Source organism: Pelecanus crispus, chromosome 2, assembly GCF_030463565.1.
Source record: "Pelecanus crispus isolate bPelCri1 chromosome 2, bPelCri1.pri, whole genome shotgun sequence".
NCBI lineage: Eukaryota > Metazoa > Chordata > Aves > Pelecaniformes > Pelecanidae > Pelecanus > Pelecanus crispus.
This window is the reverse complement of record NC_134644.1, coordinates 114140351-114157220: the sequence shown is the minus strand read 5'-3', so window position 1 is coordinate 114157220 and position 16870 is coordinate 114140351. Positions and strand designations below refer to the sequence as shown.

The 16870-nt window shown below is 35.3% G+C and overlaps 1 protein-coding gene across 1 annotated transcript in view; it reads right to left on the bottom strand.

Moving 5' to 3' along the window:
* Positions 1-3187: 3187 nt before the first annotated feature.
* CDH19 (cadherin 19) overlaps positions 3188-16870 on the bottom strand; it is a 41836-nt gene continuing 28153 nt past the window's right edge. Inside the window, exons 9-11 of the mRNA XM_075706458.1 lie at positions 10387-10504; positions 8037-8288; positions 3188-3678 (exon numbers count right to left, since the gene is read on the bottom strand). Coding sequence (XP_075562573.1) covers positions 3188-3678; positions 8037-8288; positions 10387-10504 — 861 coding nt within the window. The remainder of the gene's footprint in view (positions 3679-8036; positions 8289-10386; positions 10505-16870) is intronic.

Genomic DNA, 16870 nt, shown 5'->3' with positions numbered 1-16870 from the left:
TTGTTCTTTAACTTCAAATGTCTGAATGTTAAGCATTTATTAATCTATGCATAGTCTTCATTTCCCTGGCTTTTAAATAATAAAACCAATAACACAACACTCTGAATCCCTATGAGTGAGGACTGAAACAGGAAGACAACCTTTGTCAGGCATTGCACCAGTTCTTAACCTGTCTCATTATCGTGTTACAGAAAAAAAAATATACAAGAACATCTCTTCAAAGCATTCATACAGAAAAGCAGTGTGTATGATGATACTTCCTTTGACCAGTCAATAAGTCTTCCTTATATTCTCTCAGGCAGGTCATGAACAGCTGAATATATATTTACTGTCTGGTACCATACTTGCACTCTTCCCTTCAGCAAATAGCATAGCTAATTCTAGCTACTAACGAATTTTAGAAAATAAAGGTAATGGAGGATTCTTTTGGGAAAAACATTCCACAGTTTAATAGATCTCATAATCTCATAATCATAGAAATCATAATCTCTTAATAGAACTCTGGCTTATAATTTATCCTTTATTAATTTCATACTATTAATTACTGTGATATCTCTTATGGGTTTAATTTTGGTTTCCTCAGAGTGTTTACTTCCTTCAAATAAGCAGACACTTCTACAAAACCTTTTTGCAGACATTGTTCAGCTAAATTAAGTACAGTATATTAGAAGAAGCGTGAAGTTACTAGGTCAGTTCAGTGATTCTTTTCTCACATGTGGAAATAAATTGACAGGTTTGACTTACATTGAATACCAGGAGCCTAATAAGATGTGGCCCAGTAACAGCTAGGAATAACTTCTTACTTTGGAGCTGAAGACTCGCTTTGTCTGCTGTGCAAACAGAGTCTTAGGCTTTTTCAGCTAAAGATCATTTAATATCCATTGTAGGCCATTATTCTCTTTCATATAGAAGTTACTGACAATGCCATACATTGGTTACAAAAATTATATGACAGTGGTATACACTGGTTACAAAAATTATTTGTAAAATACTGTTATTACAGTAAAAAGAGGAAATTATAATATAAGTGCAAATATGGTTGGGTGTTCAAGGCTATTTCCTGACATAAACGGACAAAATCTCTGGATTGAGAAAGGATCAGACACTGTTATATTTTTTGTACTAAATACAACCTGAAAGCACGAGGAATTCTATTAATGCCACTGGGACCATCTGTGGAATAAGGATTTGTTTAGGGTATAACCCACATAAATCTATAGACCTAATCCTAGAAATGTATTTTTCACCATCTCCAACAAACGGTGCATGTATATTTGTTCTCTCTGTTTCTCTCCATGGAGAAAATTACTAATATATACAATATTATCTCAAATAAAAGTTATTTTGTCACATCTGTTTGAGAGCCATTGACCACAAATGTTAGAGTCATTAATACAGTGTTTTTACTTTTGCATCTTTTAAAGCTGTTTTGTAGTTGCTCATTCAGACTGGCAAGAACCAGTTTTTCCTTACAAAGCAGATGCTCCTTCATCTGCACCTGGCTGGATGACCTCCCCCTATATTTTTTCAGCTATGCGTATCACGAATAATGTTTCTGCCCTTACCAGACCTCACACTGGAAATCCCTCCTGGTTTTCAAACTCCTCCACATGTTTTATTTTTAGCTGATGAGAATTTAAACCCTGCACTGGCACCTTTCTCCTGAGCCTACATGGCTTGGTTTTCTTCAGTGAAGAGCAGTTGTAGTAAATATTGCAGAGCTTGTATGTTACATGCCCTTGCTTTTTTATTGTTTTGTTTATTTGGTTGTTTTTTTCCTTGCATAAGCTTTGCCTGTCTCTCTCTAATTCTGTAGCGCTTACCTAAAATCTTATTAAAAAAAAAGTGGGGTGGGGGAGAAATGTGTTGCATTATTTTCTTTATCTTGATGTCAGCTTTTAGCCATGGAAATGTATCAGTTGATTACATGATGTAATTTCTGTAAATTAAGTAACTGATGGAAAAGAGATGAATAAAAACCAAGCAGGATGCTTTTTCCAGACAGACCATTTTCAACATATTTGATGACCCTCAGATCCAAAATTGCTGCTGGGTAGTGGTATAAGTAAAAGTAAAGAAATATTCTGAGACAGCTTTATATTCATTATGGAATATTTGGAAAAAATACAGTGGGAAATTAATTTTGAAGTCTGACTTGAGTCTCACAGAATGATTTGGGATCATTTGCAGAAGTGGATTAACATTAAAGCATTTTATTATCTTATTATCTAATGTTATACATAAAGTTTTATAACCACCAGCTTAGGATTTTAAAGATTCTTAATATTGTTATAATAAAACTGACTACTGCAGATAATTTTATATTCCATAATATAAAAAAAAATCTGTGCCGGTAAATCAGTCATCCTTTAAACTCTTAATAAAAGAAAATATGCCTGTATTTGTATAGCATTATGTTCTAAGTATAGTGATATATAATGTGGTCGATCGCAGTATTTACGTTGAATATTGATTCTAACTTGAACTGATTTCTTTTTTCTATCTTATTTGCTAAATTAAGTATTGGTTTATACATTTTCCAATAGCTCCATTAAAAACCAAAATGGCAGCAAATACTTGCTGATGTTGTAATAGGTCTTTATTTTTACACTGATAGGAAGAGACATTTGTTTTAGTTTTATCATCCTAAGAAAAATAAATAGAAGATTCTGTGAGCATTTCTGACAATTGTATCAGAATATCTAGGGTCTACCTTTTCACACAAGTATATTTATATAATGAAGTGTTATACAAATATGCATGTTTGACTTTGGTTAATTAATATATTCAACTACAACAGCAAAAGTCTGTCTTAACTTTGGAAACAGTTTAAAGCTTATGGATGACAGAATATTTACAATATCCATTTATGGCTTCTAATCCTCCTTTTGTACTTGCAGGACCCAGGTTTTCAGTATCCAGAAGGGGGCCTAGATATCCAAAGCAGCACAGTTTACATTCGAGCACATAATAGCCATGAGAATTTCAAACGGGAGTTTCCATCCCCTCACCTCATGACACGCCTGGTGTGATTTTTCAAAAGATCCCTACATCTAAGACTTTCCAGAAAAAAATCATTGGGCTTTTATTTTTCATTCTTAAATGTGGGATAATCTCCTTTTTAAAAATCCACAGTTGTTTTTGGTTGCTGAGATTTAGGAAGATAAAACAACAAACCAAAGAGTAACTAATCCCCCACACTTCTATGGGAAGTGTACATGCCCGCAAGCTGTTTAAAGTGAGGTCCCCAGTCTGTGAGATAGTCATAACTCTGATCCACGTCTGACATGTGTGAACCTAAAGAGCTGAGGGATCCTGCCAAAGAGTCAGTCCCCTCAAAAGCATAGGTCTGAAGTGAGTCATATGGAGGAGCACTAGGATCTGTATTTGCTTCTTCAAGCTTTTCTGAAATGAATTGCCTGAAGATTGCACTGTCAGGGCCAACCTGCAGAGACTGTCTGTAGAGGCTGTGGATTTCTGCGGTGACCTTCTTCCGAGGTTTGTGCGTTCGCATGACAGTGCGGGTCCTCAGTGCTGAAATATCAAAGGCTTCTGTGTCCTCCTCACCACCTCCTTCATCATCATACCTGACAATGTTCTCTCTGAATTCTTCCATTTTCTCCGAAAAGGGAGACTTCTTCCTCTGCTGCCTTATGGCTACAATTGCCAAAAAGAACACTGAGAAGAGGAAGAGAAGAGGAAGAGAAGAAGGAGAAGGAGAAGGAGAAGGAGAAGGAGAAGGAGAAGGAGAAGGAGAAGGAGAAGGAGAAGGAAAAGGAAAAGGAAAAAGAAAAGGAAAAGGAAAAGGAAAAGGAGAAGGAGAAGGAAAAGGAAAAGGAGAAGGAGAAGGAGAAGGAGAAGGAGAAGGAGAAGAGAAGAGAAGAGAAGAGAAGAGAAGAGAAGAGAAGAGAAGAGAAGAGAAGAGAAGAGAAGAGAAGAGAAAAGAAAAGAAAAGAAGAGAAGAGAAGAGAAGAGGAGAGGAGAGGAGAGGAGAGGAGAAAAGAGAAAAAATAAACAGAACCAGATACTTTGAATGTGCTTGGAAAGACTTAAAACGGTAACCTTTCTTAATATCAATGCTATTGCAAAGTGAAGCTATCTTAACAAATTTATAGAGCTGTAATTTTTACTGATTTTATGGTTTTGAGATCAGCATAGCATGTGGTGAGAAAATGGCTACAAAGGCACTTATAAAATACGTGAATGAAATGGAGCAGTTCTTTTGGTAGATAGGAGTTTGAAACTGATGGAAACACAGGTTATGCTTTTTGAAACTGCTGTGGTTTATCACATAATATATCAATTTCACATTCAGAATTTAAATTCCTAATCTCTCTCTCTCTCTCAGATCAAAACCCCAGGAAGATCAAATGAAAAATGAGCCAATGAACAAGATATCCTCTTCAGCTGGTTGAATCATTCAGTTCCCTAGACTGTGCAAGGTGTGGTTCAATTATTTCTGCTATGCTAGTTTGGAAATTTGAAGACTATCACTAAATTTTGTGTGATGTTGTAGCAGTACTTACTACCAAGACCTATGAATTAGAGCAGCTTGTTTTTCCCATATACGAAAGCTTCTTTAAATTTTATGTTAAAGCATTATTTTTTAATCCTACCTAATTTCATTTTTAGCTGAATGACCCCTTTGAAATAGTCTATGACTTTCACAGGGATTATTGATTTCAGTTTTTAACTAAATCTTACTGCAGTTCTATTTAATAAGTAAGTAGTTTGTGGTCTGTAATTTTTTTACTCAGGACATAAGATGATACAGCTACCAGCAATGACAGGACTTTACCTCACTTAGGGATATGAGGAACCTGTAGCAGTTCTTTATTTCTACAGATTTACTCTATATTATTTCATTGGATTGGGAGGTACCAACACCAAACTTAAAAGCATTGGAAATAAGAATTTCTGCAATGTTGTTATATATTTACAAAACCCAGATAGTTTCAGCTCTCCAAACCCTTTTCATGGTGAACTCTTCTAAAAGTACACACAACGATAGAGGAAAATGGAAAAAAATGAAACTTTGGTTTCAGATATAAGTGGCAAACATGTTATGTGTAGAACCTTCTATTATTTCATTTTAAATAATCACAAAAATACATTCAAGGATTTAATGCATTTAAAATGTGTGTCTATAAAGATTGTGGTAGATTAGTTTCTTTTTCTTTCTGATTAATGTATTTATGTATGTCCCTGCTTTGACTTTTGCAATATGTGTAGGCCGAGTAGACACCAAGGGTTTATTCCATCTGGATACAGGACCTTGAATGAATAATTCTGCTGATGGCCTGATTAATGCAGTGATATAATTTGTCTGATAGCCTGGTTAATGCAGTGATAAGGTTTGCCTGATCCTCAGTCCCTTAAGTACATAATACAAAGTGACCAAGTTCAGATATCCTGCAACAGTAAAAGAAGACTTGAAATGCACACTGGCCTTCCTGTAAGCTCCCACTGACTGTCAGGTTTAAAGCACAGACTTCATTCAGGGGCGATACTTTCCAGCGCCACTAATGAAGATTACCTGGGACAAGGAAAGCTCAGATTTAAATAAGGTGACCCTAGGAGTGCAGGCAAGTCTAGAAACCACAAATCCAATTATATGTTCCTGTTTTCTCTGTTGGAAACAAGGAGATGGAGGTAGGGGAACTAGTGCATCCCTGGACTTTGCTATAGTCAAGAAATGGCTAGCATCTGGCCAAGAGTAATCCTATCTAGACGTAATAATAATGAGGTACCCTTTCATTGTTTTCATCCTTGCCCTGTCTATTCAAGATGTTTGTTGAGGTAAATAAAAACACATGTATTTTTCTGTAGGCCATTCTGTTTCTGCAGCTTCCTGCATGTTACCTAATTTTGAGAGCCCAAAGCCATATGAAGATGGTGACTCATAACTAGCAGGTATGCATGCTGCTTCTGGTCAACTCATTTAACTGAGGGACTAAATTACAGGGCTCCATTTGAGGAGAAATTTCAATGAGTTCTCACCAAGAGATTCAATCAAGAGGTCAAAGGTACAACAGGAAATTATTAGAGCCAGCTTGTATTCCTTACACTAAGGCAAATAAACCATATCCTTATGGACACAATGCAGAATATGGGTGATTTTTAACTTGTTAAATTTATTTTTTCACTGGTGTAAAGTCAAAATACTTTCATTAGCTTTATTGGACTTGTCTTTCTTGTCTTTTGTTGCTACTATGGCAGATCAAAATACAGCATCAGAATACAGCTGAGAGCCTTTTCAAGCCTCAGCTTTCTTGTAGTTAACTATGATACGCTTAGTGTTGTATGCTGTTATTTAGAGACTGGTAGAGGTCATATTGTATAATAAGGGTAGAAAAAAGAATGTTCTTTACCTAGATATCCTTCATAGGCCAAAAAAAAAGTGTTTACTTAAAATCGTTTTGTATTTCTTTCAGTGATATAGGAGTTTAAAAATATTATTATTGGTTTTGCTCTCATTAACAAATACATTGAGAGGATAATTTTCAGTGAAAGTTTTTGGTTCTTAAGGCAATGTAATTTCTGTTATTATTCTTTCTTTTCAGACATTATATTTGTGTAGCTATATATTGTGCTGCAGTTTTCTTGTTTTGTTTCTGATTTTTTTTTTTAGAATTTTGTTGAAAACCAATTTATGTTAGGTTTGCACAATTTATAATGATGTTTTGATATCACACTGCTTAATGAAATCCTGATTTTATCACCATTTTCTTGCTTTGGAGTTGTTTGCTTGCAGTTTCGTTAGTGGAAATATGGTTTTACTAGCATAATCCACCAATTGTTTTGGGGTATTTTTAGATATGACGCTGTATGAAATATACTGCTATATGGCATAATATCAGTATGCCATATTATTACACAGGCAACAAGGATTTGGAAGTCTTTCCCTGTTACTTTGTTGGCATCAGCTTGAATTTGGTCTTGAGGCCTATGACGACCATAAGTGACCAAGCTCTAAGGTCAGTCATTTTGCCTTGGAAAACAAACCTGCTCAGCTCTATCACTTCTCTTTCTTTCCTGGCCTCAGAAGCTACCATACCATAACCTCACTAATTCAGACAGTTATAGAATTTCAGGATGGATATTTAGCCTTTGGGGAATGATTAGTTCAGCGTGCCTGCTGTTATAATGTGTCAGTGTCATTAAATCACTCATTGAGCACTCCAGGAATGTCTTTTTGCTGAAAAAAAGAAAATGCCTTTTAGCAGCAATAGCTGTATGCTTCACCAAGCGAAGTGTTTTCCCTGAGTGCTGCCACTCCAATAAGTTGTGCAGCAGCCATAGCCCCATGCAGTACAGGAACAGCGAGCCTTGGCTAGTTGGTCTGGTTTTGAGTGCCATGTGCCAGCTATGCATGACCCTCTGCAGAGGCACAAGCGCAACTCCTGGGCATTTAAAACACTCTCAAACCCACTTTTCACATCCACAGGCTCCCAAATGTAATGGAGGTTAATTTGGTGTCCTGTGAGAGGAAAAAGGAGATGCACAACATTTGGAGAAACGGCTGTCTGGAGATGCAACCTTATTAATTGACAGAGAAACTTCCTGTGTGTTTCTGGAGTTGCTTTCTGAGAGTATCAGATTCTCTTTTTCTTTTATTATTTTGTGTTGATCTTAGCTCTACATTTGGCATACCTAAGGCAGAATAAGTAAGGTACTGCTCCTTCTAATATATTCTTATGCTAACCAATTTTCTTGTGTAATGTTGTCTTCAGTTTTACCTGGGCTCAGTATAGACTTTGGACCAATACAGACAAGTAGGACCATGACTCAATGAAAGGCAACTTTTAGGACATTGTGTTAGAGTTCAAACTTTAGTGAAAGCTGGTGTGTGTGTGTGTGTGTGTGTGTGTGTGTAAATTATAGTTAAGAAAACAGAAAAGAAATGAAACATTTCCCTTATTGCATTTTTTCTCAATAGCACAGCAATTCCAGGCTTCCAGTCAAGGGAACGTATTTGTCACTTAATCAAGCCTACTGTAAAAGGAAACAAAGTCATTTCTCTTACTCATGCTTACCTAGGAGTATTAGTATGCAAGCCAAAACAGCAACTAAAGCTTCTGTGCTGAGACCGATGGCATACATGAAAGCTCCATATCGACAGTAGAAGGTGTTAACTTCAGTGTCACAGTCACAGACAGTGATAGTGAGGGTATTTGTGCTCGTCAGTGGTGGGGTTCCATTATCCAGAATTAAGATTGGCAAGTAGAAAGAAAACTGCTCTTGCCTTCTAAAGCCACTTTTTGCTGTGAAAATTCCAGCGGTGTTATCTAGAAGATAAATTATTATGCATGAAATACATTTATCACTTTTTAACAACAATAAAACTCAGGTGGAATCCAACTTATTTGAAAACAATGGTATTGTGCAAAGCTATATATTAACCAAGTTTAAAAAGTGATACCAAGCACTGACATATGGTGGGCTTTTTGTGTCAGTCATGAACAATTGCATTTATTTTTGACATATGTATTCCAGGGGCAATAATAAAATTTGATGTAGGAGCTCTGTTTCTACTGTTCAGAGCTAAAAAAAATCCCACCATGTTCAGTACCTGACACCTGCTCAGACTAACTAATTGGTTCTTAAAATGGTTCTATGTAACCAGCTGCTACTAATCCAGCAGTTCATAGATGAAATATAGACAGTTTACCAATGAAAAAGCTTCAAAAATGTGTCTGGCAGAACACAGAGAAAGCAAGTGGCAAACGAAAGAAGAGAAAGCAGAAAAAAGTCCACTAAAATAGTCTTTTATTTCTTTCCCTGACTCGAAACCTGGAGCTAGCTGAGTTCCTACTGTCTAAATTAGGGAAAAGTTGCTATAGGGTCTGCCCTTGCTCTGTATTTAGTATTTAGAAACCAGTTCTGTACCAAACCCAGTAAGCAGCTTAAATTCAGCTCCTGCTGCCTATCAACTAATTCAAACCTGAAACTTAGCTTGCTGCAAAATAAATTAGCCCTGTCTAAATCTGTGTATAATGGAAAAAAGAAACATCTATAAAAGTTTAAATGTCAGAATTTTATTCATGGCAGGGTGAATTACTGCATGTGTACGTACATGTATGTAGAAAAAAAAAACCCAGCTTTTCTACCATTATCTGTATGACACATCAATCCAAACAGTTTACTGAAGTTAACTCCCTCACATTTAAGTTCTTCTAGGTTTTTGTCATAATTCAGAAGACAACTCTGAGATAAAATGCTCCAGATCTGTAGACTCACTTTTGCTTTTGCCTAGGATTATCCCAATTCACCCAGCCATTTCTGTGAAATGCAGCAGACAGGGAGAGACTGAGGGCTGACCCTACCATGTTATAAAAGGTGGGTTGGGTTTTTTCCCCATCAATAGCCACCACAGGGAACAGGATGTATCGCCTGGTGCATGGCTCTGCTTGGACTTTGTGCAGAATGAGCAAAGGTGGGAAAGGTTTGCGGCTTGTACACAGTTTGACCTTAATGTAACAAGTTATCTCTTCCTGGCACTGAGTGAGAGGTTAATGAAGCTGGGAATTGAAACAGATATTAATACATTAACTTTAACTTTGGCGATATTGAGAGAAGTAGTTTACCATTTAACATAGTCTGAACTTTCCAAAACTTGTTTCCATTGATTTATTCACCTAGCCAGAACATTCAAATAATTAACAAAGTCAATAAAAGCAATGTGTACTTTAGCTGATTCTGAAGAACCTCTTCTTTGTGGTCTCAGCAGACTGACTTTAAGCGGTCATGCTCCCTGCAGTTCCATCAGATATTGCACTTACGTTTTCACCTCAGACAGGTTTTGCTTGATATCCCTCTATATCACTCTTTGTAAGAGTCTCAATCAATATCAGTTCTGAATAACATTAAAATACATATAGAAAACATTTTATGATATAATTAATCAGCATATGCAGTTTAAAATATATTAGAAAATAAGATTATATTCGTATTTATCAGTAGTTATAATTTTGGTCTTGCTGAAGTGATGAAATATCTGACTTGTATTAACAGCAATCTTCTCTTTCTGGTGATCTTGTTTCTTAGAGAAATAGATGATTTTAACAAGAAAGTGGGTATTACCCACCATATCCTACATTAAGAAAATAAATTTTAAGGAATACCAGTGTATTTTTCATTTCAGCAATTTTTTCTTTCCTTGAAATAAAACTGTCTTTTGCTGTTTATGTTACTTGGCTGAAAAAGGAAAATAAACTGTTTAGTATTACTGAATTATTGGTTTGAAATGCACCCCATGACATGTTCTTATATAAAACAACAATTTCTATTTAAGTGGAAATTTTTATAAAATGAGTGGTGTGAGGACCACTACAAGCATGCATTTTTTATTAGGAAGGTCTTAAAGAGCTACATCAATGACACCACCTTGATTATCTTTGACAGTAAAATGTGAGTTGTTTGTGGCCTCCTGAGCCAATGAGAAGTAAAAATGGTGACCTTCTGCTGAGTCATCTTGATCCACTGCACTGATGCTTTGAATTAGCTGGGAACACAGATAAACAGAATTGTTTAAGAATAAAAGTATTTACTTGTCCTTTAAAACAATAAAAGGACATATCAAGTACATTAAACTGTTGATGCTAGAGATGTGATCTATGAACACATATTGAGTGCATGGTATGCAGTCACAAATACACACCTCCCATACTCAAACTGTCTCATCAAGACTCATGTTCTGCAAATACTCTACTTTGATTTTTCATCTGTTTGAGAGAGGCAGGCATTAAAATCTTGAGAAAACATAAAAGATTTTCTGGATCAAAAGGCAAGAAGTAAATGAAGTTTCCATAAATGAAAAAAAAAATCATATATATAGTGTTTTGTCCTTTTTTTTCAAGGTGAAAAGTATATCATTCTACATTTGAACAAATCCTTCCATACAAACCCCATGTCCTTCCAGCCTACAAACACATTGACATCATTCAACTGATATATTGTAGCTCCAGTAAGTGAGATATGATGACAAGTTCATGTGCTGAATTTTTGATTCTGGATATTATAACAGATTGATTATGGAACTTCTTGGTGCCTTTTTCTCAAGAAAGCAGAATAACCTTCATTTACAAATATATCAAACCACACAGTCATTGCAAGATAAAATAAAAAATAACAGTCATAATTCAAAATATTATCTTTCATCTCTGTAAATAAACAACCACACTACAGTTAACATAATTAACAATATTTCTGGTTTAAAAGAGCTTATATTTATTAGTTTTATCAGTAAATATTTAATGACCTGGGCATCAGTGTATATTAGTAGATGAGTATCCTCTCCAACCAAGAGGAAAGCAAACTGATGCAAGACTATCAACTTTCAGAAAAGTGTCTGATTTGAACTAAGTCTCTATTTTATCAGTCATCTCATACCTTGTAGATATTTGTACCCAGGAGACTTGAAGCCTCAACTTTCCCCGAACCAGAAAGCGTCTGAATGCTACAAGCAGTGCTTTAAAAGCAGAGCAGTAAGTCAATGGAAGTGACTACAGCCTTCCATCTGTGCCTTTGAAAACTTTTTCCCGATTAAACCATTTTTCAGTCAAAGATCTAAGACTTCAGCACACATTCTATTTCTTTTCAAGCAAGCTAAGTTTGATGAAATCATCACAGCAGGGTGCAAAATGTGGCTCATACCCCAGAAGCTTTGTGTTCTTAACACTCTGCCCTTTTTATATGTGAAATTTATTTCAAATCTATATTTTCACTCTATGGAAAAATGAGGACCCTTGAGATTTTTTTATTGCCACTAATGAGAGGAGTGATTGTTCAGTGATATACCTGGTGACAGTGTACAAAGGACGAAGCTTTCTGAGGAATTTTTTTGCCTTTCCTCAGAGCAAACAAGCTAGCTAATGTGATGCAAATACTTGTATAGGCATGTAGGTCAAGAAATCAGTGAAAAGCAATAACTGATCCCTAATATTACCTGATTATAAATCATAGACTTCCTTTTCATAAGGGCATATAGTTCTCAGAATATGCTTGTTATGAACAGCAGTAGAGAAGAAAACTATATATCCAGTCTGAAACATGATCAATGGCAGATTTTCATTATAATATTCTGCCATATACCTGAAAAAATGAAAAAAAGACCCTGCTGGCCTTTGCTTATGATTTGCTAGTAAAATCTTCATGGCCACAGATGAGAAAAAGCTTTGTATGGATGTATATGTCTCTGTACAATTCCAGGTCTATCAAACTAGACTGAACACGTAGAATAATATAGTAATCTACAAAGACATTATAGCCACATCTAATTTTTTTATTTTTTTTATGTTTTAGTTTAGTTACTTGACAGAGAAAAGTTACCTACCTACCTACCTACCAAAAAAAAAAAAAAAAAAAAAGCATTAATTAATTATAGATGTGATTTTTATACCTCCAGTTTTCATTCTGGTTAATAGTTATTTAACTAAGTATTAGCAATGTCTTTGGAAATTATATTTGTAGGAGTCTGTCATGTTTGAAAATCATAAAATTATTGCAGTTGCAAATTAGATACTGTTTTGCTATTTCATTATTAACTTCCCTTACTTTGCATACAGAATGTATTTGCTTATATAAATTTTATCTATATCTGATCCTATCAATATAATTCTGAGGAGCATCCTTCTAGCTGCAAAAAACCCCACCTTCCCTTATTTTGATTTGTACTGTGCTCTTCTATACAAACCTAAGACTCCTATGGTTATTCTAGGCATATTCACATGCCTTTAAGGATCCACCCTAGAAGCAGGGGAATATTTGGAACATAAGGACAAGGCAAACCCTTATTGTTTATTTCTTACTGTATCACTTCCGCTAAGATTCAGCAAAGCCCAGATGAGTCTATAAAATAATGAGAGCAATAGGCAGCTCTGATTTTGCTGACTCTAAAGGAAAAATCACCCAGAGAGAAGGAAACTTTCTTTTCTTCTGGTTTCCTAGGCTTTTGTACATCTAACCTAGGAGATTCTAGCCTTTCACCAGGGAAACTGGCATCACAGACTGAAAAAAAATGCACTTATTGTTTGTGAGTCAAGGTTTAAAAAACCGCTACATTTTAGTATGTAAACAAAGAAAATAGAGTGAATGATGTGTTGCTTCTGTAAGATTATAACAGTTGTATTGACTAGGCTGAAATTTAATTGCTGTAAAATTTCTTATTTCAAGTCTCATTAGTCTAGAAGCTTTAATAATGCAGCATTCCATTTGAAAATATGCATTTCTTTAAAACTGAGATTAATTCACTCGATTTTTCTTGAAAAACTGATTTCAGTTCATGGTGGGTAGGCCTCATTTACTGTTTCTTTCCAAACAGACTGAGATCACCGCTGGGAACAGCAGGGGCTCCTTTGATCAAAGGTCACAAAAAGATGTAGCCTGTTATACTCAACTTTCCCACCCACCTGATTAGTGGGCACTTTCAACTAATAAATATCATCAGTGGGGGAATCTAAGATATTGGTAACAGCTCTGATCTCTTATTAATTATTTTGTACAGAAAGGAATTTCTGTAAACCATTCTGGACTGAATGTCTAGCTGGGTGTTTTTTGTCTTGCAAATAACAAGTTATGGAGTATGGAGTAGTTGATTGCCTGGTAGTCTTGATGAAAATTCATTGAAAATTTATTTCCTCAACCCCAAGTGGTCTCACTGAATTGGAATTATAGAGATGTCCAGAAGGAAGAAGAAAGCTTCTCTGTTACAGTCCTTTCTGCTTCTAAGGACTTTCTTTGTACCAAATTCAGCTTAAGAAAAAGGCTGTCCACCTGAACAACCATTAGTACCATTAATTTTGATGCTAGAGTATGCTGAGTGTATAAATTGGAGTCCTTTGTGCATGCTCCCATACCTAACTATAGCCTTACTATTCCCATTAGACAGATGGAAGGAAGTAGGAACAGAGTTGTCACCTTTCTCTTTAGGCTTTAGTTTCTTTTTGTTTTGTTTTCCACCCAGCATCCTTCAATAGCAGGTCTGCTGTGTTTTATAGGATGTAAGAGATCTGGTCACCCACCTGTTTTGGGAGTACAGAATTGGTTTTTATTTCAAATCGGCAGAGGCTTTATAAGTAGGAGGATTTTTCTCATTGCTTAATAATGTTTGATGACCATAAGACTTTAGTGCAGGTAAAAGATTAAAATGTTCATTACTATAGTCAACACCTGCATTTTCCAGGTAGACTTTCTACCTCAAGACCAAGGTTCTCTTTTTGACTGCTTCCATTTCTTTTTTGAAAAGCAAATTGGCACAATATTGATCTGATTTCTCTGGGTCTACAGTAAGATATTTCTGCTCAGCTATAAATAAAATGGTGTACAGCTCAGCAAAGGAATAACAATTATAAAGCTCATGCCATGACACTTAGGTGCCTTTTTATGTTTGTTTTTGTATGCTGATAAACTCTTCCTACCTCTTCCATTCTGCTATGAGATAATGTTGAATCACAGTCTGTATAAAACAGAAAAAGGAATTTTCCATGGGCCACTGTGCCCACTATTTCAAAATGTCACAAGTTACATTCAGTGCATCTGCAGGTGTAGCTTAGAGTAAGGGCCTGCTAGAATATATGGTGTTTTCACAGCTTCACCATGTTTTTATACTCTAAAGGATGCCCTCATTGCTTTTTTTCTTTTTAACTTTTTATTTTCTCATCAATTCTGCTCTGGTGCTTTTTGTAAATGATGAAGAGAACATAGCAAGGTGAAATAATAAACATTGGCTTACTAACCCATCACTTTTATTTCTCTGCTATCAAAAATCATTTTACATCATGATTTGTTAGAAAGGATTTGTTTTAGCAAACTGCTCATTGTTAACATTAATAATATACCCCTAGAATTTGGTTAAAGATTTTCCCTCTTTTCTGTCAACATTTCATTATGTAGAGAAGTAATATCAAATGAGTACTCTTCACTTTCACTGAAACTGGTGATTATATTATATACTAAGTACTGAGTAAATATTTTTTTTTTATCTCTAACTCAAAGTGCTCTGCATACCTAGTCACTTTGTATCTAATAAAGATTACTAAGCAAGCTGAAGCATCGAAGTCACCTCATATGTGATCCCCAAATCACAGGAACTCAGAATTGCCAGAATAAATATGCATTAGAGAAGAAAGCATTAATTCAGAATGTAGGTGTATCCGGCACAGCTTATCTTCAGCTGAAATCTCTTTCCTGCATGATATGAAGAAAGACCAATATCCACAAAAAGGACTGAAATTGCCATATGTAAAAATAGGTACATTCTGGATGGTCAGCTTGCTTACATATGATGGAAGACATTTGATATAGCTTACTTTAAACTTTCAAGCTTCAGTTTCAGCTGAGTTAATTTGTTAATGACTTGGGAATTAAGCTTTCTGGGTCAAATCCATTTTTGCTGGGATGTTTCTAGTGTTACCTTTGGGACAGATTTGGTCCATTTTGAATCCTGATTATTTTTACAGAATATAGCCTCTAGAATTCAACAGTTTGTATTTACTGTACACACACCTAAAGGGTAACTATAAAGAATACCACTTTGTGGTCATCATTTACCATATCTACATACAGTTATAAAATCAAAAGATCCAATCAAAAAGGGAATCCTGGTTCTGGATGTCTTATTAATATTGCTCTATTTGATGTGATACCAGCTATAGCTGTAGTAGGATAGAAATCTATTTTACACAGCAACTTTCATGTTTGAGTTATTTTGAAAATAATGTATTTAATACTAGTGGTGCAGTGAAAGTGGTTTTTCAATGTGTAAAAGAAAACTTTAGCTGTGGTACGCAGCTGACTTCGATTATAGGACAGTACAGAACTCTAACATGAAAAATGTCTAATAAACATGATGAATGGATTTAGAATGATGCCAAAAAACACCTATCTATCCTCTTTACTTCCATTTTTATTGTCAAATTTGAAATTATAGTCCCACAGACCGAAATGTAATCCTTTTGTTTGAATGTCTTTCAGAGGCTAAGGTAAACATGTCTGTAACTCTCACAAAACCACCATACAGGGACATGAAGGTCAACACTCATTGAATAAAAGCAGACAAAGAATTTTTTATAATCTTTCAGAAAATCCAAAACTTCAGAACAAGCATTTTTCTCTAGATTGAAGTTACCATTAACTACCTCTGTGTTTGGATAATTAGTGCAACTAGTTTTATTCATGATGTATTTCACATTCTTTATCATAGCCTACACACATAGCCTTTACACATACTCGAAGGCTGTGTAAAAATAATTTATTTGCCACATGGTTCTATGTTGCTTTTATTGTAAACCAGGAAGACACCAAGAAAAAGTCATCCAAATAAGAAGATTTCTTTTTTGACAGCATCATGTCCTCTGCAGTGATTTTCCTTCGTTTCCCCCAAACACTGTAAGATGGGAGATGCAAATATATTTCAGAATATCCCATGAAAGTAGATACAGCTCAGCTGAGATCAGGGAAGCAAGTGAATTCCAGAGGTTCAAAACATCTCTGAGAATATTTCTCAATATAGCGTTTCCAGCTAGATGGATAAAGATAGCTACTTTAGAAATTGAAATGTGATAGAATATCTATACAAGCTTTGATCTCAACTCATGACATGTAAGCAGATTCCTGAGCTCTTTGGAATTGATTGCAGAAATATGGCTAAGATAAAAAGCTGTGTAATGTCCTGATTAAATCCTTCAACTGCTTAAACTGATTCCACTGAAATGTAAATTGTGTTATTCAGTGGACAATCAGGACATCTATAAAACCATTTTTAAATCTTTTGGCTTCTTGCTGATGAAAATAAAGAACTTTTTTTTCTCTGACTAAAAAAAGTATGATAGCACTGAAGGAGATACATCAGCTATCAATTCTGTTTTCAAAC